The sequence below is a fragment of the Scyliorhinus canicula genome, chromosome 12, assembly GCF_902713615.1.
Source record: "Scyliorhinus canicula chromosome 12, sScyCan1.1, whole genome shotgun sequence".
Lineage (NCBI taxonomy): Eukaryota > Metazoa > Chordata > Chondrichthyes > Carcharhiniformes > Scyliorhinidae > Scyliorhinus > Scyliorhinus canicula.
Window position 1 is genome coordinate 93,874,650 of NC_052157.1, and position 25,581 is coordinate 93,900,230.

The following is a 25,581-nucleotide window of genomic DNA, read 5'->3' on the forward strand; positions in this document are numbered from 1 at the left end:
CTCCTTAAGAGAGGATCCCTAACTGTGACATCATGAATCAATCCTGTCGCATTACGCAGGACAAGATCGAGGACCGCTTGTTCCCTCGTAGGTTCCATTGCATACTGTTCTGGGCAACTATCGCGGATACATTTTATAAACTCTTCCTCAAGTCTGCCTTGACCGACCTGGTTAAACTAATCGACATGTAGATTAAAATCCCCCATGATAACTGCTGTCCCATTTCTACATGCATCAGTTATTTCTTTGTTTATTGCCTGCGCCACCATAATGTTACTATTTGGTGGCCTATAGATTACCCCTATCAGTGACTTTTTCGCCTTACTGTTCCTGATTTTAACCCAAATAGATTCAACCTTACCCTCCATAGCACCAATGCCATCCCTTTATGTTGCCCGGATGGCATTCATAAATAAGAGAGCTACACCTCCTCCCTTGCCATCCACTCTGCCCTTCCAAATAGTTTGATACCCTCGGATATTTAACTCCCAGTCGTGACCATCCTTTAACCATGCGTCAGTAATGGCCACTAAATCATAGTCATTCACGATGATTCGCCATCAACGGCGCCGAGTCAAACATTATTATTTGCCACTAGGATCACATGTAGGGAAGACGAGGTAGGACGTCAGGTTTGTTTCCCGAAAATAAATATTGAGCAGGTTTCGTACAATGCATAGCATGACTCCCGTGCACAAGGTTGCCATTCAACCCACCGAAAGAGCACCCCACCTGGGATCATTCTCACGCCGTATACCTGTAGCTCCAGCATAATCGCATATCATCTGTCACAAGGGCAATAGAGCATGGCTACTCCAACTAACCTGCATACCTTCGGCCTAAGAGAGGAAACCAACGCTGACAAGTGGGGAACGTACACACTCCACACAGAGCAAGGGCCGTAATCGAAGCGGGTCCTTGGTACTGTGGTGCAGTGGTGCTAACGACTGCTTGTCGTTCGGTTGTTATGAGAATCAATATTAATTCATTCACAGAATTACGTGATTTGGATTTCAGTTTTTAAAATTTTGATTCGGCAATTGAATAAAAATAGATGCATTACCATTCAGGACATTACATTGTCCACACAATATTCGTACAATATCACCAACATTAGAACAATTTTCTCAAATCAAACATTAATTGCAATTATAAGATGTGATCTATTTGACTTAAAGTTAGGAATGTTTGGTATTTGGCATGTGGCCCCATTGGAGGCATGAAAGTTTATTGTTTCTTCTTCCAGAACTAGAAAAGATGAAGCTGCAAATTAAGGATGCAAGTGAGTAAACATGTTATTTTTGTGAAAATAATTAATGCAAGTTTCAATGTAAGAAGAGGCCATTTTTTGCAAATTGCTCTGGGCCAGTTTTTGTGCTCGATGCAAGCCATGTCCCAGCTTAAGTTTGCGACGGCTATCCACCAGCTCTTACCTGCATTCACTGTGCTTCTGCCTCATTGTGTCCAGGTTGTTCACGTGAATAAAACCATCTCGGGGTAACAACATATCCTGCACACAATCAAAGTAATTACGTCGTGTTTCTTGAATTACACATTGAATTCATTGGGGAATGTATTAAATTAAGTTCGGGATGAGGTTCTCCGTTCGTTCACAACAAGATTCTCTGATGCTGCAGCAAGGAATGGAAAATGATTAATCCGTTCTTCATGGCAGTGGTGGCTACGCGGCCTCTCATCTGAGAAACCGGTGGAGGGCGGGATTCGACGCCACCCATTGGCCAAATCCACACGACTTCATTTCAGAATTATTCAGGAAATATTCTGTAGGATAAAAAGTGATCAAACACAATAGGCTGAGTCAACAACTGCCACTCGACCACTGAAAAAAAAAAGAAATGAAAATTGGTTATAGTCACAAGTCGGCTTCAAACGAAGTTACAGTGAAAAGCCACGAGTCGCCACATACTGGCGCCTGTTCTGGGAGCCTGGTATGGGAATTGAACCGTGCGTTGGTCTGATTTCAAAGCCAGCGATTTAGCCCTGTGCTAAGCCAGCCCTGATACCCATCCACACACTAAATCATCAGCCTACACCACACACGAGGATGAAAATGTTTGCCCCGATCAGTCTCGACATTGCCCACCCCGCTGCCCTCCGCCACCCCCGTAGCATAGACAAACATGCTTCCCCCACCTGACTTAAAACTCGACCCGATAACCAGCCCACCGACCGGATACATCTGCGTCAGTCAAGCAGAACACGAGATGATCAGACGACGCCTTTCGCCGAACAAACTAGCCACCTGACAGAATCTACCAGCGCGACACTGCACCCAAATCAGCACAGGAAAATTATGATCACTACACCATCACGTGCCATTGAGACAAAAGCCACCTCTTGCCAACAATCCCTTTACCCAACTGAGTCTTCTCATACAAAAACACACCGAACTACCTCATCTACGTCAACCATCCATAAAACGGCCATTTTCGCCACTTCAACCACACCATTTAGAAAGCAATGTCATCAAAATACCAGCTATCCATCACCCACCTGTCAGTCTGATCCAGCTACACAACTATCCACTCACACACTCATCCAGCTGCGCTCCTGAACCACCACCTCATTCATAAAACTGTTCATTCACTTACTCACTCAAACAATTGCCCATGTATTTTTAATCCACTCACGTCCTACCACAAACATTCATTCACTCACAACCATTCACTGGATGTTGAAATAAGCCGAATTCTACAACGATTGCTGCAGAAAAGGGCCGTGTCCTCCCGATTTAACTGCGCTTGCTGCGTATTGTAAAAACACTTGAGAAAAGTAATTGGCATTGAGCCAGCATGGGACGGTCCCGGAAGAAATGCATCTCAGCGTCGGATCCAAAAATTGATGGTTGCCAATCTTCCTCACTGGAAGACTGATACATGGAGGACAGATTAAGCATAAAAATGAATTGATTGATTCCATGCGACGATTAATATCATGTGAAATGCGCAAGCCTTTGGCGTCACGTTCAGATGATAACGTACTTTACTTTAAATTATTTAGAAGACAAACTGGATAAGTTCAACAACGGTAAATACAACGACAGAAAGAACCATTTCACATTCGTTGCATGTCTGTAATTGCCACTTGCATGTTTTCATACGACGAATTATATGGTTGTTTATAAGCCAATGGCCGTTTCATGTTGGCTCTGAAATGTAAAACAAACGGACCTGGACGTAAGCATGCAGTAGGTGCCCTTCAGTGGTTAGCACTGTTGCTTCACAGAGCTATGAAACCCTGTTTGACTCCTGGCTCGGTTCACTGTCTATGCGGAGTCAATATGTTATCCCCGTCAATGTGAGGCTTTCCTCCATATGCTCCGCTTTCTTCCAGAAAGAGAAGTTTTCCAGGCGAATTGGACATTTATAATTCACCCGCAGCGCACCTGACATATAAGATGTGTTTGGGTAATTAGTTCATCGAACTAAATTACACTAATCTAGGCAAGGTCATTATATGGAGTCTAATCTCGTTGATCGGGAGGTTACAGAAACGAACTCTGAGGGCAGAATAAGTGTACCTTGATAAACACCAATTAATCAGAGACAGTCATCATCTACTTGCAAGTGGAAGGTCGTGATTGACAATGTTAATCGATTTTTTTTGATGAAGTAGTACAGTGTGTTGAGAAGGATAATGTAGTTCAAATGGGCCAAGTGAACTGCAGCAAAGATTTCGATAGTTGCTTTATGGCAGACATGTCAAGAATGTAAGGGAGTATATAATTTACGGAAAACTGGCACATTATATCTCAAATTGGTAGAAGGAGGAAGCAGTGGTTATTGTTATTGAGATGTTTCTGCAACTGGAAGGCTGTTTGCAGTGGCCTCTGGAGGGCTTGGCGCTGCGGATCTTGGTATTTTTCTTGTGAGCAATTTACATGGAGTGACTATTAAAAGAAGCTCGCCCTCGATAGGCAAATTTGTAGTTGGTAAATAGTGAGGAGTATAGACGTAGGGAGGCATGGCGACACAGTGGTTAGCTCTGTTGCTTCACAGCGCCAGGAAACCTGGTTCGATTCCTGGCTCAGGTCACTAACTCTGCAAAGTCTCCACGTTCTCCCGTGTGTGAGGATTTCCTCCAAATGCTCCGCTTTCTTCCCGAAAGACATGTTTTTCAGGTGAATTGGACATTCTTAATTCTCCCCCAATGCACCTGAACAGTCGCCGCAGTGTGGCTACTAACGCCTTTTCACAGACACTTAATTGCAGTGTTAATTATTTTACGTCACAGGTCCGTTTGTAAGACGGCAGTCAACTGGCCAGGTATTCAAGTCAGTGGGATAGGGAGTGCGATCTGGAACAGTGTGAGGAAATGCACTTCGGAGAGGTAACAAGACAAAGGATTACACAAGAATGGTGGGACCCTGCAAAATACTGAAGAAAAGATGGAAATTGATCTCCATATCCAGAGATCCCTGAATGTGGCAGGGCAGGGAAATTATGTGTTATTCAGTTCGAATATGAGCTATTTGCCATTATTATCGAAGGTATCGCGGAAGTCCGGCTAGAACTGGCTCGGCCACAATTTGAGTAGTGCGTGCAGGTATATTCACCACGATAAAGGAGAATGTGACGCAATTGAGCGGGTGAAGAAGGGAGCTATTTGGATGCTTTCTCATATGTACATTTTGTTAAAATAAATGTAGAGTTGTAGAGTTCCAATTCATTTTTTCCAATTAAGCGACAATTTAGCGTTGCCAATCCACAGACCCTGAACACATTTGAGTTGTACGGGGGAAACCCACGTAAACTCGGGGAGAATGTGCATACTGCCCACGAACAGTGACCCACAGTTAGGATCGAACGTGGGACCTCGGTGACGGGGAGGCAGGAGTGCTAACCACTGTCCACCGTGCTGTCCTCATATGTATATTGTGAACGATGAGGTTAGATTGTATCGACTGGGGCGTTTTTATTCTTGCATTAGCGAAGGACCAGAAGTGACCAGATAGAAGTGCTCTTTGTGTTTTTTATGAATTGCTTGGATGAGGAAGTGGAAGCGTGGTTTAGTAAGTTTGCCTATGATACGAAGGTTGGGGGAGTTGGAGATTGTGTTGTGGGTTGTTGCAGGCTATAACAGGACATTGACACCTTGCATAGCTGGGCTGGGAAGTGGCAGATGGAGTATAACCTTGATAAATGTGAAGTGATCCATTTTGGAAGGTCGAATTTAAATGCTGATCCAGGGTTAAAGGCAGCATTCTTGGAAGTGTGGAGGAAAAGCGGGATCTTGGGCTCCACGTACGGATCCCTCAAAGTTGCCACCCAGGCCGGTCGGGTTGTGAAGAAGACATATGATGTATTGGCTTTCATTAACAGGGGGATTGAGTTTAAGAGCCGCGAGATTTTGCTGCGTCTTCATAAAACCCTACTCAGACCACACTTGGAATAGAACATATAGAACATAGAACAGTACAGCACAGAACAGGCCCTTCGGCCCTCAATGTTGTGCCGAGCCATGATCACCCTACTCAAACCCACGTATCCACCCTATACCCGTAAACCAACAACCCCCCCCCCCCCATTAACCTTACTTTTTTAGGACACTACGGGCAATTTAGCATGGCCAATCCACCTAACCCGCACATCTTTGGACTGTGGAAGGAAACCGGAGCACCCGGAGGAAACCCACGCACACAGGGGGAGGACGTGCAGACTCCACACAGACAGTGACCCAGCCGGGAATCGAACCTGGGACCCTGGAGCTGTGAAGCATTTATGCTAACCACCATGCTACCCTGCTGCTACCCAATAAATATTGTGTCCAGTTCTGGTCGCCTTATTATAGGAAGGATGTGGATGCTTTGGAGACGGTACAGAGGAGATTTACCAGGATTATGTCTGGACTGGAGGGCATGTCTTGTGAAGGATGGTTGAGGGGCTATGGCTTTTGTCACTAGAGCGAAGAAGGCAGAGAGGTAACTTCATAGTGGTTTATAAGGTTATGAGAGGCATGGATAGATTGGACAGCCAAAGACTTTTCCACAGGGTTGAAATGTATTCCATGAGGGGAAATTATTTTAAGGTGATTGGAGCAAGGTAGAGGTGAGATGTCAGAGGTAGGTTCTTTACACAGAGAGTGGTGCGTGTGCGTGGAATGCACTATTATCAGAGGTGGTGGAGTCAGAGGTATTGGGGACATTGAAGCGACTCTGAGACAAGCACATGGACATCAGTAAATTGAAGGGTTGAGGGTTACGTTGATCTTAGATTAATATAAATGGTCGGCACAACATGTGGGCTCCAGGGCCTGTACTATGTGGGCTCCAGGGCCTGTACTATGCTGCACTATGTTCTATGTTCTTTGTAAGTGCATATGATTATCAGGGCCATACACAGGGTGGATAAGAACGCACCCTTTTGCATTAGTTCACTGGTTTATAAACAAGGGGCGTAGATTCAAGCAAAATTGGAGACGGCTCAGACACACCTTCATGGAACGGGCGCGGGTGCCTGGACCGCATTGTGCTGAAATTGTGGTTGAGTCAGAACCTCTCCTAACATTGAATATGTGGATAAATAATTACTTCTGCTGTCGTAAACTCAGAAGCCACGGTCCACAAGCCAGGACGTACGATTAATATGGCCAGCACTTTGTTCTATAAATTACCATAGATCTTTGATTCTGAAAAAAAATGAAATGAAAATCGCTTATTGTCACGAGTAGGCTTCAATGAAGTTACTGTGAAAAGCCCCTAGTCGCCACATTCCGGCGTCTGTCCCGGGAGGCTAATACGGGAATCGAACCGTACTGCTGGCCTGCCTTGGTCTGCTTTAAAAGCCAGTGATTTAGCCCAGTGAGCTAAATTCTAGTGAGCTAAACAGAATTCTGTGAACATTCTGTAAATTGCAACATCGATTTCAGTGCAAGACATGATACTTAAGCAGACACAAGTTGCCGTTTACTTCACCTGAGCGTTCCGTCAGTTTGTGCATGCATGGCGTTTCTCCAACCATACCAATGCAATGTATCGACACTATGAGCATCGGTTCATATGTCCCTGATACGCATACGGCTTTCGTATTAGCCTGACCTGCTCATTTGCACCCTTCCGTTACATATGTTTAGTATCTGTCGTATCAACCCATTTTGTATGGAGTCACTGGTGGATATAGTCGTGATGCCCTTCGACTTTCTTTACATCGGAGGTACAAAAGATCTCCAGGTGTCTGCTACATAGAACCATTTCGTGAACTAACACAATAAGGCTAAACTTCATTAGCTGGTTTTGTGTTTCTTGCTGGGCTCAATGATAGTTAGACAGGCTGCATTAAAATTAAGGATGCAGAGTTACAGTATCTGAATGCTGTTGTTTTGAATTATCTTTGGAGAAGAAAAGCATAAGTGAATCGAATGGTGAACACGTGATCACATATGAAAGTTTTACATTCCTGATAATGGTTCGCGCATTTCTGGTCCCTGTCTGCAAGAACGCAGGTGGTGTATCACGCAGCCATGCCTCTGTTGCAAGTACTCAAAATATAAGTTGGAATAAAATGCGTTCTTGATTCTAATAATGTATGTCCACAGACAAAGACAATTCATGGCTCCTTTCAGACCTCCTACTTCCACACTTAAGTTAATTCCTACTTTCTCTACTCCTCGAGTGCTTTGTCAATTATGAGATTATTAGATCCATTTTACGTTTCCCTTTTCCTTTGGACAAAGCTTAAAATTTCACTGCTCAGACATGTTTCCAGAATCTTTCTATATCAATCTTTCATTTTTGAGCATACATGCTTATCATGCACTTCAATCAACTGGCCTTCAAAAACATCCCACATGTCAGACGTGGATTTGCCTACAAGCAGCCGCTCCCAATCTACGTTCTCCAGTTACTTACAAATGCGCCAAAATAAACACCCACACCAGCGGGCCAGTCTTGTCCTTATCCATGAATACTCGAAAACTTATGGGATTATGTTTGCTAAGCCCAAAATGCTCCCCACTGAAACATCAGCTACCGGACCTTGCTCATTCTCCCAATACCAAGTCTAGTATGATCCCCACCCTGGTTGTATTGTCCACATATTGTATAAAAAGACAAACCATGACACGTCTACGAAATTACTCTCTATCCGAGCCCCTGGCTGTAAGGTATTCCCAGTCAATATGGAGCCGTTAAAGGCATCCATCCCAACTATCCTGATTTTTCCACACTTTTTCAGTATCTGACTGCGCATCTGTTGATCTGTTCCCTGCCGGCCAATGGAAGGTCTATTGTGTACTACTAACGTTGTGATTATACCTTTCTTATTCCTGAGCTGCACCAATGATGACTCAGGGCACGATCCCTTCAATGTGTTCTCCCTCAACACAGATGTGATATGCTCCCAAATCGGCAACACAACTCCACCACCTGTTTTCTTTCCCTTCTGTCCCATCGAAAACAATGATATCCCGGAATGTTAAGTTGCCAGTCCTGTCCCACCTTTAACCATATCTCCATAATCGAAATTAAATAACAGTTAAATGCAGTAATCCAATAGCTCAATTCATCTGAGTAAACGCTGTACAATCTCAGTAACTCAGGCAGGATTTTCCAGCATTTTCACATATGGATTCAGATTGCAGCATCCGCAATAATTTGATTTTATCCCAGTTCATCTGTTTTACGTAAGGCATACGTTTTCAGTGTTCAGTGTTCAGTGTTCAGTTTTCAGTGTCAGCTCTAAGGGTGTGTTTTGCAGAATTTTCTGATTACATGCAAGAAGTAGACTCTCCAGGCAAACGCAATATATATCGCCTCACATTATCAAAATAAAAAGAATAAGAGATTTGATGAATGTGATTGTCTGTGATTGTCAACAAGAAAGGAATGCATTTCATCACTACCTCGTCGTACTGCCTCCAACCTGTGAAGCGTAGCAGACTTAAAGCTGGAACTCTGATCAAAAATCGTCTCTCATAATTGCTCTTCAACTTCATCTTCACTCTTTGATTTCTCCTCTTGTCTTCATCTGTGACATAGAACATAGAACATAGAACAGTACAGCACAGAACAGGCCCTTCGGCCCTCAATGTTGTGCCGAGCCATGATCACCCTACTCAAACCCACCCTATACCTGTAACCCAACAACCCCCCCCCCCCTTAACCTTACTTTTATTAGGACACTACGGGCAATTTAGCATGGCCAATCCACCTAACCCTCGCATCTTTGGACTGTGGGAGGAAACCGGAGCACCCGGAGGAAACCCACGCACACAGGTGAGGACGTGCAGACTCCACACAGACAGTGACCCAGCCGGGAATCGAACCTGGGACCCTGGAGCTGTGAAGCATTTATGCTAACCACCATGCTACCCTGCTACCCCACTTGGCGACTGGGTTACTACAAAATCAGGAAAAATCACAGGATATTCGTCCTTCAACCCTTCAGTTGTCTGATTTTCCACTGGCGTATCAAACACAGTAGTCATCTCTCCCACCTGTGATCCAGCTATATCATTCCCCCAAAAAACTGTATTCCGGGACAAGATACTACCACTTCACTGGACTTTCCAACCTTACCTTATATAATCGAACACTTCTCCTCTCACCCTGAATTCCATATATCATCACCTTTTCTGGCAACATTTTCCCAAACTACTTAATTCGTCATCTCTTACCATTAAAGATTGTCTAACCCCTGTATCTCTTAAAATTGTGACTTCTTTACCTGCTCCTCCTGATACACATGAGTAGACTTTCCCCACACAAGTAAACTCTTTAAACACATCTGGCACCTTCTCAACAATTACTTCTTGAACAGACTGTGCAATCGTTCATTTCCCTTACCACTCTAACAAATCCCACTGTCTTGTCCTATTTTACCACATCAACCTTCCCAGTGTTTTTCTTCAACCACCATGACTGTGACTTTACATGGCCTAGTGTATTACAGTGAAAACATTTGAAAATTTCAAATCTTTTTCACCCTCCTGGATTTATTTTTTAATCTGAGGTACACTCTCTTTATTGTCTCACATCAGATTACGTTTACCTTTACCACTTGATTATTTGCACATATGTGAGAAAGATGAGAATGACTAGAGAGAGGGTTGGTCCGATCAAGGACAGAAGCGGGAGATTGTGTATTGAGACTGTAGCGATAGGAGAGGTCTTGAACAAGTATTTTTCTTCAGTATTTACAAACGAGAGGGGCCATATTGTTGGAGATGACAGTGTGAAACAGACTGATAAGCTCGAGGAGATACTTGTCAGGAAGGAAGATGTGTTGACGGTTTTGAAAAACTTGAGGATAGACAAGTCCCCCGGGCCTGACGGGATATATCCAAGGATTCTATGGGAAGCAATAAATGAAATTGCAGAGCCGTGGGCAATGATCTTGTCGTCCTCGCTGTCAACAGGAATGGTACCAGAGGATTGGAGAGTGGCGAATGTCGTGACCCTGTTCAAAAAAGGGAATCGGGATAATCCTGGAAATTACAGGCCAGTTAGTCTTACTTCGGTGGTAGGCAAAGTAATGGAAGGGGTACTGAGGGATAGGATTTCTGAGCATCTAGAAAAGCACTGTTTGATTAGGGATAGTCAGCACGGAATTGTGAGGGGTAGGTCTTGCCTTACAAGTCTTATTGACTTCATTGAGGAGGTGACCAAGCATGTGGATGAAGGTAAAGCAGTGGATGTAGTGTACATGGATTTTAGTAAGGCATTTGATAAGGTTCCCCATTGTAGGCTTGTGCAGAAAGTAAGGAGGCATGGGATAGTGGGAAATTTGGCCAGTTGGATAACCAACTGGCTAACCTATAGAAGACAGAGAGTGGTGGTGGATGGCAAATATTCAGCCTGGTGTCCAGTTAACAGTGGCGTACCGCAGGGATCAGTTCTGGGTCCTCTGCTGTTTGTGGCTTTGATTAACGACTTGGATGAGGGAGTTGAAGGATGGGTCAGTAAATTTGCAGATGATACGAAGATTGGTGCAGTAGTGGATAGTGCGGGGGGCTGTTGTCGGCGTCGAAGAGACATAGATAGAATGCAGAGCTGGGCTGAGAAGTGGCAGCTGGAGTTTAACCCTGACAAGTGTGAGGTTGTCTATTTTGGATGGACATATATGGATGCGGAATACAGGGTTAACGGTAGGGTTCCTGGCAATGTGGAGGAGCAGAGAGATCTTGGGGTCTGTGTCCATAGATCTTTGAATGTTGCCACTCAAGTGGACAGAGCTGTGAAGAAGGCCTATGGCAGGGGTGGGCAAACTACGGCCCGCGGGCCTCATGCGGCCCGCCAAAGGTCTTTATGCGGCCCACCATGATCAAGCCTCGTTAAAGGATAGTTATTATCGTTCTCTTTCTTAATTCGCCCATTCCGAAATGGCAAAGTTCATTGTGTCGACGAAGACCAAAAGAAAGGTAGCTGATGAAAGTAATTACATCTACGATTTTCATTCAAGCAGTACAAACCTAGGAAAAGAATACTGGAGATGTGAGAAAAGTAGGCTGTGTTCAGTGCGGATTCACACGGTAACGGAAAACAATGAGCCGAAAATTATTTATTTTTCTAATGAGCACCTTCATTCAGCTGATGTTGATTCGTTAAATTCTAGAAAAGCAGTTGCAGAAATAAAGCATGAAGCAGTGGAAAACATAGCAGCAAGTTCGCGTAGCATACTAGCGGCCAAGTTTACGCAACTATCAGAAAATACCTGTTCTCAACTTCCTAGGTTGCCCGTCGTCTCATGGACTATTCAAAGGTGCTAACAAAAAAAATCTGGATTTCCCGCTAATCCAGCGGCTAGACACGGTTTTGAAATACCTGACGAATATTGTGAACTTGACAATGGCGAACAGTTTCTGAGATACGATTCGGGCACCGAGGATCAACAGCGCTTACTAGAAAAATTACAGATTTAGGCCTCAAAGAAAAATACAATACAGACTCTGAATTCTGTCTTAAAATTCGATGTTTTTCAGCATTAGCTTTCCTCCCCGTTGAAGATGTCGAAGAGGCTTATGAAGATTTAATAGACGATGAAGAAATACCTGCTGAATTCATCGTTTACTTTGACTTGACTTACATAGGCATTGTGAGAGGATGTAGTGCTAGACGAAGGAGAGAACCACCTACATTCCCGGCAGCTGTATGGAATATTAATCAGCGTGTTCTACAAGATCTACCAATAACAAATAATGCCGCTGAGGGGTTTCATTCTGCGACAAAGCGTTCGGCGGGTGGAGCTCATTTGAATATTTGGAGGTTAATCAAAACTCTGAAGGAAGAGGAAGGGTTCATAATAGGCAAAAAGGCTCAAATTCTTCGGGGAGATCAGTCGAATTCATGTTCACGATATAAAAAAAATAACTGAACGCCTCAAAAGATTGGCCACTGAATATGATTGAACAACAAAATTTGATTTTTTTTGAGGAATTTTGCATATTTACATCAATTTTAAGTGATATCTTTTCTAAGTGACATGATATCTTTCGGGAATTTTAAGTAATTAGTAAACTTTTAGATTTACTTGCTATGATATCTTTCGGGAATTTTAAGTAATTAGTAAACTTTTAGATTTATTTGTTGTATTTTACTTGCATTTTATCAATACAATTCTCATAATGAATTATTAGTTCTGTGAATCTATCATTGAATATATTATACCTGGTTTTCTACTTGTAATTGGACAAAAAGACGTTGGACCAAAAGACGTGCGGAAAAAAAGACGTAGGACCAAATGACGTGGACGAAGTGTCGTTGGACGAAGTGACGTCAGACGAAAAGACGCGACACGCTCCGGTTTCCTCCCACAGTCCAAAGATGTGCAGGTTGGGTGGATTGGCCATTAAAAAATGTCAAAATTCTATGATTAACCTAGAACAAAAGTTCGGCGCAACATCGTGGGCCGTAGGGCCTGTTCTGTGCTGTATTTCTCTATCTTTCTACTTCTCATGTCCCCAGATTCTATCCCTCACCGGCTGAAACTGATTTATGAGTTAATTCATAATCATCTGCCATTTCTGCTGCTATCTCGCAGTTTTAACCCTCTGTTCTTCCACATGAGTTCTCACTTCATCAGGAATTCAATTTCTTTTTATTTTTAAAATAAATTTAGAATGCCCAATTACTTTTTCCAATTAAGGGGCAATTAAGTGTGGCCAATCCACTCAACTTGCACATCTTTGGGTTGTGAAGGCGAAACCCACGCAGACATGGGGAGAATCTGCAAACTCCACACGGACAGTGACTCAGAGCCGGGATCGAATCTGGGACCTCAGCGCCGTGAGGCAGCTGTGCTAACCACTAGGCCACCGTGCTGCCCGGGGAATTAATTTTTAAACTCCTCCAAAAGTATAATTTCTCTGAGCGCTTCATACGTTTGGTCTATTTTCAAAGCCCTTATCCACCTATCAAAATTACTCTGTTTGAGCCTTTCAAACTCCATGTATGTTTGACCAAATTATTTCCTTAATTTCTAAACCTTTGTCTGTAAGCTTCAGGCACTGCTCATATCCACTTAAGATGGATTTCTTCACCTCCTCATACGTTCCAAACCTCCTCCGGTAGTGATGCGAACACTTCACTAGCTCTACCTACCAGCTTTGTTTGAATCAGTAATACCCACATGTCCTGTGGCCATTTCTTTGTATAGTTAATTTCTCAGATGAAATGAAAAAGGCTTCCACTTCCTTCTCGCCAAACCTTGGCAATGCTTGGACATAATTGAATAGATTCACTCTAAGCCTTCGACTATGACGCTATTTCTCACTATCCTCATCACTATCATCCAACTGTACGTTTCCCTTTACGTCTGCCAATTTTAATAGACTGTCATATTTCAAGGCCATTTTCCGAAGTTCAAACTCCATCTCTTTATCTTTTTTCCTGGATCTGTATCTTCCTTTCTTTTCTTTTTGTTCTCTCTCTCATTCTTTTTCCTCGCTCTCTCTGTCTTTTTCCTATCTCTCTCTCTTTCGTATTCAAGCCGCTTTAATTCATTCTCATGTTTCATTTGTTTAATTTGCAACTGAATTTCTGCCATTTCCAATGAGTCAGACTCTTTCTCTGGCAACTTTAAATGCTTAACCACCGCCATAATTACATAATCTTTTTTGCATTTTGTCAGGGAATGTTAACTGCAATGTTTTTGCCAAACCTAACAGTCTGCTTTTGGTCTCTGTCCGAAAGGCACTGCGTGCGACATTCTCCACCCCCCAAAAACTTCTGAGCCTCTGAAAGAGCCATTGTCCACAACACACTTAAACTCAAATACCACAACGGAAAAGCAACAATCCTTCACTGTCTTTAAGTTCATAAAAGCCAACCAATACATAGACTTTTATTCCCCTCGAGCCCCCAATTGTTATGGGAGAGGCATTTTCAGCATCCTAAAATGTATTATGGAGTTGAACCAACCTCCCCCTTTAATGTGTGGCTTCTGTAGCGCATGGCCTGTTCTCCAGGTGTTGTATTACAATTATGGACACGTTAGTTTTTAAACACAAACAATGTTTATTCCATGAATTAAACTTAACCTTTTAAATAAACATTGGATCACTTAACACCCCTTACTTCAAAGATACACTCGAAAATAATACAACACTAAATAATCCCTCAAAATGTTCCTTCAAACTTCCAAAGACCTTTAACAACAGAAACACATCAGGTTAAAGACCTTACTATTACGATTTGAAATCACCAAAATGATTCAGAGATAGGTTTCATGTCAGAGATCACAGCGGATCCAGCTCACTGAAAACACAGAAACACCCAAGTTCTTTTTCTCACAACCCGGCTTTCTCGTATTCAAACAGCTCACAGCAATCTAGCCAGGCACTTTTCAGCTGCTCTCTCTCAAACCGAAATTAAAAGCAGAAGTGAGCTCAGCTCACCCCACCCTCTCACATCACTTCAGTAATATGAGATGCTTAGTTTCTTAAAGGTACATTGCTTAAGGCAGTCGGTTCTAAGTTATTTTGTACGTCATTCGTTTCGAAAAGCAACCCATGAATATATGTCTTCATTCCCCCTCTTGGCATGCAATTGTTGTTACCGCAATTTATCTTACAGGCGAAATCCCACCCAAGATGTCAACAGGTATCACTGCACGTCAGAGTTTGTCTCTACATATCTGAACAGCCATAAAATAACCGTGAAACGTTTGATGCATAATTTCCCCTTACGTAATTAATTATGAGTATTGCAGAAAAAAAGCTCTATCCTGCATTCATTAAGACACTTCGCATGAATTCAATTATCAGCAAGAAACAACAATTTATATTATATGAGACGAGAGTGATGATTGGTTAGGATATTGAATACGACTGGTAGAGAAAAATGCATTGTTTGAATGTGACTGACTATTGACTCCCTGACATTAGCAGACATGCTCGCCGGCGCTCAGTTTTCATTCCACCAAGATCACTCAGCTCCTGAGATATCATAACCTTGGTTTGAACACGGACAAAAATGTTAAATTCCAGTGTGTGGTGCGAGTGATTGCCCTTAATATAAAAGCAACATTACAGAGAGTTTGTCTTCAAGGGGTCATATAATCATAGAATAATATAAATTACGAGGCCATTCGACCCATCGAGCCTGGGCCGTTTCTTGGAAAGAGCACGCTACACAAGCTCACACTCCCACCGATCACCAAGGCAAATATGGACACAAAAGGCAATTTACCATGGCCAACCCAACAAACCGACAGATCTTTGCACTGTGGCAGGAAGCCGAAGCACCCGGAAGAAACCTACTCACACACGGTGAGAACGTGTAGACGCCATATAGACAGTGATCCAAGCCGGGAATTGCTCCTGGGTCCCTGGAGCGCTGAAACAATTGTGCTAACCACTATGCTACCGTGCTGCCCTGCAAAACTGTCCGAGCAAAACTGGAATAAATGGGAAAACGGGGCAACTCTCCGATGAATGCATTCATTCCAAACACAGGTTGTTTTTGTTGGACGTCAATCATCTTTTTTGGCATTTAATATCTGTCGCAGCCTCTCACGAGCTGAAAATTCGTCTGCTTTTTCATCAATGTCCTTACTTTCAGCCGTTCCATTTGGGGATGTTCGCTGATAATTGCACAATGCAGCGTGGTCCGTGGGGGTTCAGAGACCGAAGCAGTCCATGCCCGAAGCCAGCAAAACCTAGTTTGGATTTACCAATGACAATTAACCTGTGAGCACTCAATTGCCAGCCAATAACTATATCCAACAAGAGGGAATTCTAACATCGTTTCTTCATATTCAAATGGCGTATCATGGTTGAAGCCTTCTGTCACAATCATGGAAGTTATCTTAGACCAGAATCTGAACTTGATGTCCCTTCTAAAAATCTTGTCAACAAGTGAGGTTCAAAGGAAAGAGAGACGAAGAGCTTACCTCCCGAAACCCAACTAGTGCCCACTTTGGAAGGTTTAATGGAGGTAGGGAATACACAGTGAATTTGTTGAACTTTCAAGAGTATTGACAGTCATAGAGATCTAGGTGTACAGGTTCACAAGTCACTGAAAGGGGCAACACATGTGGAGAAGTTAGTCAAGAAACCATACGGCGTGCTTGCCTTCATTGAACGGGGCATTGATTATGAGAATTGACAAGTCATGTTGCAGCTGTATACAACCTTAGTTCGGCCACCCTTGGTGTATAGTGTTCAATTCTGGTCGCCACAATACCAGAAGAATGTGGAGGCTTTAGAGAGGGGGCTGATGAGATCTACCAAGGTACTGCCTGGTATGGAGGGCATTAGCTATGGCGTCTTCAATTATTTTACTACTCTTACCTCCAATGGTGCAGTGTGTTTCTTACGATTTCCACTTATGGTGCCTACAATGCCTATGCAGCCATGTCAGTCAGTGATTATCCGGACATCCATGTCCAAGTCGAAGAGTGATCTCCGGAACCCTCGATATCCCTTCAGTTCTTTCTGCTTGTTCCGTGCTCCTGTCGCCTCTCTCCTCTTGTTCAAACAATGCCTCATGTCAGCCAAATACTTTGATATGAAATTCCCACTTACTACACCTTTGTTCTCTCTCTGTAATTGCCCTCACGTAGACTATTGTCCCTCTGTAAAACTACGAACAGAGGAGGTCATGCAGGAAGAACAAAGCACAGATATGCGCCAGAAAAACAAAATGTGCACGCAATCCTTCCAGATCGTCGAATATGTTGCACCTGTCAAACTTCACGTATTTATTTTAAAAAATGTATTAATTTAGTGTACTGGACTTCCGGTGTGCACCATGGAGTAAGTGCACACAAAAGGCAGCTCCTCCCCAAGTTTACAGGAAATAAATCTTTTTTAAGCAATATGGGGTGGAATTTTTATGAAAAAGCATAGGTGAATGTTTGAGCAGTACTTTCCCCCAGGAATGGTATGTTTCTTGGTTACCAGATCCGCAGAAGCAGTGAAAGAATTGGCTGGAGCTACAGCAGAGAGACAAAAGCCTCTTCCAGCATGCAGGCGGGGGAAGGGCGAGTTTAAAGGCTTGAATCTGACCTGAGGGCCCTATGAAAGCTGAATTCTAGCAGCAGAGGGAACAACTGGGAAAATATCTCACCAAGAGCTCTTTTATGGGCCCGCACCGGCGCTGATTTAATTTCCCCCCGTGGGAACGCAGCCACTGTGCTTGGCGCCAGGTGGATGGGCTGGACTAGAAGCGGAGCAACCAGAAAATCAACTTTGCAGCAGAAGAAGGTGCGAGGCAAAAAGGACAAGATGGAGGCGGGCGGGGAACCGGCAGCGTGGCAGCAGTGGGCGAGGGAGCAGCAGTAGCTGCTGCTACGCTCCATCCAGGAACTAAACGCTGAGATCTTAGATCCATTGAGGGCATCGCTGGACAGGTTCGGGGCGACTCAGACGGCTCAGGCTGCGGAGATTCGGGAGCTGCAGCAGAAGGCTTCGGAGAACGAGGACGAACTCCTCGGCCTGTGCTGAAGGTGGAGTCGCACGAGGCGCTTCACAAGAAATGGTTGGCAAGGATGGAGGAGATGGAGAACCGCTCTCGCCGGAAGAATCTGTGGATTGTAGGCCTCCCGGAGGGGCTGAACGTTTCGGATTTGGGGGCCAAGGTGGTCCTGATGCTGAACTCGCTGATGGACGCGTGGTCAGTCCGCTGACCACTGGAGCTGGAGAATGTCCATGGGGTGCGGCTGCGGAAGCACGGGCCTAACGAGCCGTCCAGGGCTGTTCTGGTCCGATTTCAATGCTTGGTCGACCGTGAGTGTGTGCGTCGTTGGGCAGAGAGTGAGAGGGGTAGTATGTGGGAGAATACGGAGATCAGGATCTACCAGGACTGGAGTGCGGAGGTGGTGAAGAGAAGGATTGGGTTTAACCGGGCGAAGGCAGTGCTCCACAAGAAGGGGGTCACGTTTTGCCTGTTACAGCCGGCACGCCTGTGGATCAATTTTAAAGACCGACAACTTTATTTTGACTCCCCGGAGGAGGCCTGGACCTTTGTCAAGGCAGAGAAGCTGGACTTCAACTGAGGACTGGGGGCTCGGGAAAATTGTACGCAGCCCGGAGGCTTTGTCCTCCTTGATATCCTTTCGCTCTTTTTGGTTCTATTGGACGATGTTTGTTTTTGGTGTCTTGCCTTTTCTTTTCTGCTTTTCGGGACTGTTATCTATTTACTTCGGTGTTTTATCATATCATGTTGGGATTACCATGTTGGGATTTTTATTATTTCACTGGTTGCGGGTTTGGATGAGGTTTGCGGCCCTGTTGGGTCATATGCCTATCTTCCCGCGTTTTGGGTCGGTGGGGCAGGGCTTGGGATGGGGACGCGGGCCTCTCTCCCGCGTTGGAGAAGCAGGAGGCGGGATCGGCATTGGTGGAATGGTTGGGGGACACGTGGGCGGGTAATTGGGGTGGCGGGTGCAGCCAGGGTCAGCAGGAGTCGTCTGACTTACGGAAGTACAATGACCGGAGTTACGCAGCTGGGGGGGGGCTAGCTTGGCGGGGGGGGGGGGGGGTAGGGTGGGGTGGGGGGAGAAGAGGGGGATACCGGGTTGCTGGTGGAATGGCTAAGAAGGAGCTGGAGCGTGCAGAGGGTGTCGGGATGGGGGTCTGTCGCTGTGTGGAACGGGCTGATCCGGGGCGCGGGCACGTGGCGGATTACGGAAGGGTGATGGCTAGTCGACGGGGAAGGGGGCCAGGTGGCACTCGGATTCGGCAGATCACCTGGAATGTGAGGGGACTGAATAGTCCGGTCAAACGGTCCCGTGAGTTAGTGCACCTGAAGGGGCTGAAGGCGGAGGTGGCTATGCTTCTGGAGACGCACCTGAAGGTAGCGGATAGGGTTAGGTAGAGGAAGGGGTGGGTGGGCCAAGTGTTTCATTCGTGGTTGGATGCAAAAAACAGGGGGGAAGGGTGGCGATTCTGGTGGGGAAGAGAGTGTCGTTTGAGGTGTCGAGTGTGGTGGCAGACAGCAGCGGCAGGTACGTGATGGTGAGCAGCAAGCTGCAAGGTTGCGGGTGGTGCTGGTCAATGTAGATGCCCCGAATAGGGTTGATGCGGGTTTAATGCGCCGCATGTTGGGCCGGATTCCAGATTTGGAGGTGGGGGGCCTGATATGGGGGGGGGGGGGGGCTATTTCAACACGGTGCTGGATCCGCCACTGGATCAATCCAGTTCCAGGATGGGTAGGAGGCCTGCGGCGGCTAAGTTTCTTAGCAGGTTTATAGACCAGATGGGAGGGGTGGATCCTTGGAGTTTCACGAGGCCGAGTGCCAGGGAATGTTCTTACTTCTCCCATGGGCATAAGGCCTACTACCGGATCGATTTCTTTATTTTGAGTAGGGCGCGGATTGCGGGGGTAGTAGACGCTGAGTACTCGGCGATAGCCATTTCTGACCATGCCACGTATTTGGTTGACCTCGAGCTGGGGGAGGAGAGGGACCAGCGCCCGTTGTGGCGCTTGGAGGTGGGGCAGCTGGCGGACGATGATACGTGAGAGTGGGTTCGAGGTTGCATCGAGAGGTACCTGGAGGCCAACGATAGTGGGGACGGTGTTGGAGTCGCTGAAGGCGGTGGTTCGGGTGGAGTTGATCTCCATTCGGGCCCACAAGGAGAGAGGGGAGCAGAGAGAAAGGGAGAGATTGGTGGGGGAGATGGTGGAGGTGGACAGGAGGTACGCGGAGGCCCCTAAGGGGGATTGCTGAGGAAGCGGCGCAGCCTTCGGGCTCAGTTCGACTTGTTGACCACCAGAAAGGCGGAGGCTTAATGGAGAAAGGCTCAGGGTGCGGTGTACGAGTATGGGGGGAAGGAGAGTAGAATGCTGGCACACCAGCTCCGTAAGCGGGATGCGGCTTGGGAGATTGGTGAAGTTAAGGACCCTGGAGGAAATGTGGTGCAGAGGGGGGTAGACATTAATGGGGCCTTCAGGGACTTTTATGAGAGACTATGTCGGTCCGACCCTCCGGCGGAGAAGGGGGTGATGGGGCGCTTTTTGGACCGGCTAAGATTCCCGCGGGTGGAGGAGGGACGGGTGGAGGGTCTGGGGGCGCCAGTTGAGCTTGAGCAGCTGGTTAAAGGGATAGGTAACACGTATTCGGGGAAGGCGCCGGTGCCAGATGGGTTCCCGTTTGAATTTTACAAGGCGTATGCAGACCTGCTGGCCCCCCTGTTGGTTCGGACCTTCAACAGGGCGAGGGGGGGGGGGGTGACTTTGCCCCTGATTATGTCTTGGGCCCTGATCCCCTTGATCCTTAATCGAGACAAGGATCCCCTGCAGTGTGGGTCATACAGGCCAATCTCACTCCTGAATGTGGACGCCAAGTTGTTGTCAAAGATCTTAGCCACGAGGATAGAAGATTGTGTGCCACAGATTATCCACGAGGATCAAACGGGGTTTGTGAAGGGGAGGGAGCTGAACACTAATATACGGAGGTTCTTGAACGTTATTATGATGCAGGCGATGGAAGGGGAGGCGGGCATAGTGGTGGCGCGAGATGCGGAGAAGGCCTTTGATAGGGTCGAGTGGGGGTACTTGAGGGAGGTGCTGGAAAGGTTCGGGTTTTGGGTGGGGTTTGTCAGTTGGGTGAGGCTGTTGTATGAGGCCTCGATGCCGAGTGTGACCACGAATAAGAGGTGGTCGGAGTATTTTCGACTATACCGAGGGACGAAGCTGGGGTGTCCCTGGCTATGGCGCTGAGGGAGTCGGGGGATTGGAGGGGGCTGTTTCGGGGTGTGGAGGAGCACCGAATGTCGCTCTATGCGGCCGACCTATTGTTGTATGTGGCGGACCCGGTGGGGAGAATGCCGGTGGTGATGGGGATTCTCAGGGAATTTCGTGATTTCTCATGGTATAAGCTTAACTTTGGGAAAAACGAGCTGTATGTGGTACACCCGGGGGTCCAGGAGTGGTGGATTGGGAGGCTCCCACTGAAAAGGTCGGAGAGGAGCTTCAGGTACTTGGGGGTTCAGGTGGCCAGTAGCTGGATGGCCATGCATAAGCTAAACCTCACAAGGCTGGTCGAGCAAATAGAGGAGGAGTTTAAGAGATGGGACATGCTGCCGCTGTCTTTGGCGGGTAGGGTGCAGTCAGTCAAGATGACGGTGCTCCCGAGGTTTCTGTTCCTATTCCAGTGCCTCCCCATCCATATCCCGAAGGCCTTTATCAGGCGGGATAACGGGAGCATTACGGGGTTTGTGTGGGCACATGGGACTCCAAGGGTGAGCCGGGTGTTCTTGGAGCGGGGCAGGGAAGGGGAGGCTGGCGTTGCCCAACCTCTGTGGGTATTATTGGGTTGCCAACGCAGCAATGGTGCGTAAGTGGGTAATGGATGGGGAGGGGGCAGCATGGAAGAGGATGGAGATGGCATCCTGTGCGGGCACGAGCCTGGAAGCGCTGGTAACGGCGCCGCTGCCGCTCCCTCCGACGAGGTATACCACGAGCCCGGTGGTGGCAGCTACCCTCAAGATTTGGGGGCAATGGAGGAGGCAAAGGGGGGAGGTAGGGGCCTCGATTGGGTCCCGATACGGGGAACTAATGGTTTGTTCCGGGGAGAATTGATGACGGGTTCCTGCGTTGGCACAGGGCAGGTGTCAGGAGGCTGTGGACCTGTTCATAGACGGGAAGTTTGCGAGCCTGGATGTGCTGGAGGGGAAGTTTGGGCTTCACCCGGGGAACACCTTTAGGTACATGTAATAAAGGGCGTTTGTCAGGCGGCAGGTGGCGGGGTTCCCTCTGCTGCCGCCGCATGGGATTCAGGGCAGGGTGCTCTCGGGGGTATGCGTTGGAGAGGGGAGGATCTCGGAAGTGTACCAGGTGATGCAGGAGGTAGACGAGGCCTCGGTGGAGGAGCTGAAAGATAAATGGAAGGAGAAGCTGGGTGAGGAGATTGAGGAGGCGACGTGGGCGGATGCCCTAGAAAGGGTGAACTCATCCTCTTCATGTGCGAGTGTTAGACTCATACAGTTTAAGTTACTGCATAGGGCTCATATGATCGGTACAAGGATAAGCCGTTTTTTTGGGACCGAGGACAGGTGTATTCGTTCTTTTTCTTCTTAGATTTTTCTGTGACTGTTTTCTTTTTTGTGAAAATGTGAAAATTTGGATAAAAATTACTTTAAATTTTTTTTGTTTTAGAGTACCCGATTCATTTCTTCCAAATAAGGGGCAATTTACTGTGGCCAATCCACGTGCTCTGCACATCTTTGGGTTTGGGGGGGCGAAACCTTTGCAAACATGGCGAGAATGTGTAAACTCTCGACGTACAGTGACCCAGCACCGTTCTCGAATCTGGGACCTCGTGAGGCAGCGATGCTAACCAATGCATCGTGCTGCCAAAAACTTCAGGCATTTTGACTAGTTTATTTATGCAATTCTATTACTGGATGTGTCTTTACTTACGAGGAATAAATCACAAACACAAGTTCAAAATCCAATAATATTTTGCGACACAATTAACCCTTACATTGACCACAATGTGCGAAAAGTACCCAAGGTCTGTGTTACGACACGCAAATCTGGTTTGGTCGGCAATAGATATGAGCCCTGGAACTCCTTTAGAAAACTTGACGAATGTGGTTCTCACTGGCGGCTCGTTCCTTCCTCGCTGGAGATGCCTTCCTTCCTTCCTACCTTCCGTCCTTCCTCCCTTCCCTCCTTTATTCGTTCTTTCCTGCCTTTCTGCCTTTCTACGGACCCACTTGCTCCTTCCCTCTCTCCCCCTCTCCCTCCCTTCCTCTCTTGCATCCTCCCTGCCCTCCCTCCAAAGTTTTGGTCTGCGTTGGTCACCTCGCACTCCGTAACTTCGATGCTGATTTGCCTTCCGTCGGACATTTTTGCCATTTCCTTTGGATAGATGCCAATGATATCTCTGGAAGCTGTCCGAGAACTCAGTGGTCCGATCGACGATCGTTTGACAGGACACCCGTAGCCACTCCTAGTTTCCCAACTCTGGCAGTCTGGGCTGAACATGACCTGTTCTCATAAAAGGAAGGAGTAGAGACTTTGGGAAACAGAAACTCTGGCCCGTTCTGCGCTCCTGTCAATAGAACTGTGAATGTAATAAGTTCCGCATGATCTCCTGATGTGTGATTGCCGGGGCAGGTTAAGACTGGTTCTAACAGTTTATGTGTTGGTTGTGTGTTTGACTTTTGTCAAGTCTGAATTACAACAGCCTTCTTGAGGTTTGACAGCAGTATAATTTTAAAATGGATATTTAAAGCCGATTAAATTGGATGCTTCAAATTAAAGAACCCAGTTCTTTAATTTGAAGCATCCAATTTAATCGGCTTTAAATATCGCTGCTGCCTAATCACAACAAATGGCAAATAATATTTTAATTTAGAAACTAAAGCAGTGATTGCACATCAATTTGGAAATTGATCCATTAAAGCCATATGAAAAATTATTTCAAAGTCAATGGACAACACGGATTGTGTTTTGGTGCCTGCACTATTTAATTTTAGACTATATTTTTCCATCTTTCATTTTCACAAGATCTTGACGTACTTCTTCATGACACAGGTAAACAGTATTATTTTTTCATTTGTTTCCACAACGTACTTACTTGGCGACCATTTATACGTGGCTGTTCATTAATTTTATTTGATACTTTATGTTAGAGAGTGAATTATGGAGCAAACAAAGTTGAAGTTCCAGAAGATGAAATCCAGTTGAAATAGTTTGGAATACATGAAAAGTAAGCATTACTGGCGGTTCTGCTAATGCGAAGAAGTTAACATTGTAAGATGGAATTCCATTCAAAGATTAAAAATCGGGAGATATGTTGCGGTGCTGTCGGGGTCTCTTGCGGTGGCGGGATGCTATTATGCCGTCGTGGATCTGCTCGGTTCGTTGCATTGGGTTGTGGGCGGGGGGGAGGGGGTCGTGGCGGCGGTGTCGTTTGTGGTTGGTCAGAATCCAGGGAGTTTCGGAGCACGATATTGCAATTGTTTCTTCATAAGCTAGGAATGCTTCTGCTTCCTCTAAATATTTATGAGCAACTATTAGTGTATGGTAGTTGAGACTATGCGACATTGCAATTAACTCGAATTTTCAAGTTTTAAATTGCACGGAATTTGTGCAGCAGCAGTTCAATTTCAAGAGCCATTGCAATGCTACCGTTATCTGTGGACCTACGGGTGGGGGGGGGGATGAAATGAGGAAATGTGTCCCAAGCGTATCATTGGGGGAGCGCACACATAAGGTTGCCTGGAGCTTGGACCGTAGAATATGAAATGGAAATTACAGTCAGGCACAGGAGAAACACGCCACAGTGTGCTCAACATCGTGGTGACAGTTTTGATCAACATCGGCATCGAGGAATCTTGGCCTCGTGCGATTCGTTTTAAGATTGTGACACTTGTCAAAACGTTGTCTGAGCGAGTGCTTCCGACAAAGCTATCAGCAATGAATCAGTTTATTCGCAATTGAATGCATCTATGTTTGATACTTTCATGTTTCTGATCGAAAATCAGTTGGACTCACACGGTACACCACCCAAATGCACGTTTCACCTGTGTACTCGCCCCTTCAGAATTAGTTCTGAAAGTACTGCCCGATTAGATACAGTTCCATATTTGCAGTACGGGGATATGCGGCTGGTGACCCAACTGAAGCGATTCCATGCTTTGTATTCTCTAATGTACTGAAGTCTATAACTTCAATTTTCTTTAGAATAATGAAAAAGAAAGAACTGTTGTATTAATTGTACTGTTTCTTTTCAGCTAAATCAATCCTTGCAAAAGAGATAGGTACGTGGATATTGCATTTGATATAAAGTCAAGTCGCCTTTGTGACACCGCAATAGATAATCAGGTTCATTGAATGCATACTTTCTCTCCATTGAATGCCTGGTAGTTCTCAATCCCCATTTATTTCTCGGCTCCTAGGCCATCGTATTTCTTCATTTGTCCAGACATTTTCGATTGATACACTTTGTCGTCTCTGTTTCCACTTAGCCAATGCGACTCACTGGCTAACATAATTCTTCCTCAGAGCCTCCCCCAACACATTGCTTTTTCCCCCATATTACCTAATCCGCCATACTGACGGAAACCTCCATAACATGTTCCATTCATTAATTGAGCTTCGAAGGAACAGCGACAGCCCGTTGTGTATGACTTGCAGTTGCGTTATTTCCTCCCTGAAATTATTCAACTACA

The 25,581-nt window shown here is 45.9% G+C and overlaps 1 protein-coding gene across 1 annotated transcript in view; it reads left to right on the forward strand.

Moving 5' to 3' along the window:
* The window catches only part of LOC119974298 (trichohyalin-like), a 188,988-nt gene that overhangs the window by 136,094 nt on the left and 27,313 nt on the right, over positions 1-25,581 (forward strand). Inside the window, exons 17-21 of the mRNA XM_038813070.1 lie at positions 1,247-1,282; positions 3,022-3,048; positions 15,029-15,055; positions 23,915-23,941; positions 25,144-25,170. Coding sequence (XP_038668998.1) covers positions 1,247-1,282; positions 3,022-3,048; positions 15,029-15,055; positions 23,915-23,941; positions 25,144-25,170 — 144 coding nt within the window. The remainder of the gene's footprint in view (positions 1-1,246; positions 1,283-3,021; positions 3,049-15,028; positions 15,056-23,914; positions 23,942-25,143; positions 25,171-25,581) is intronic.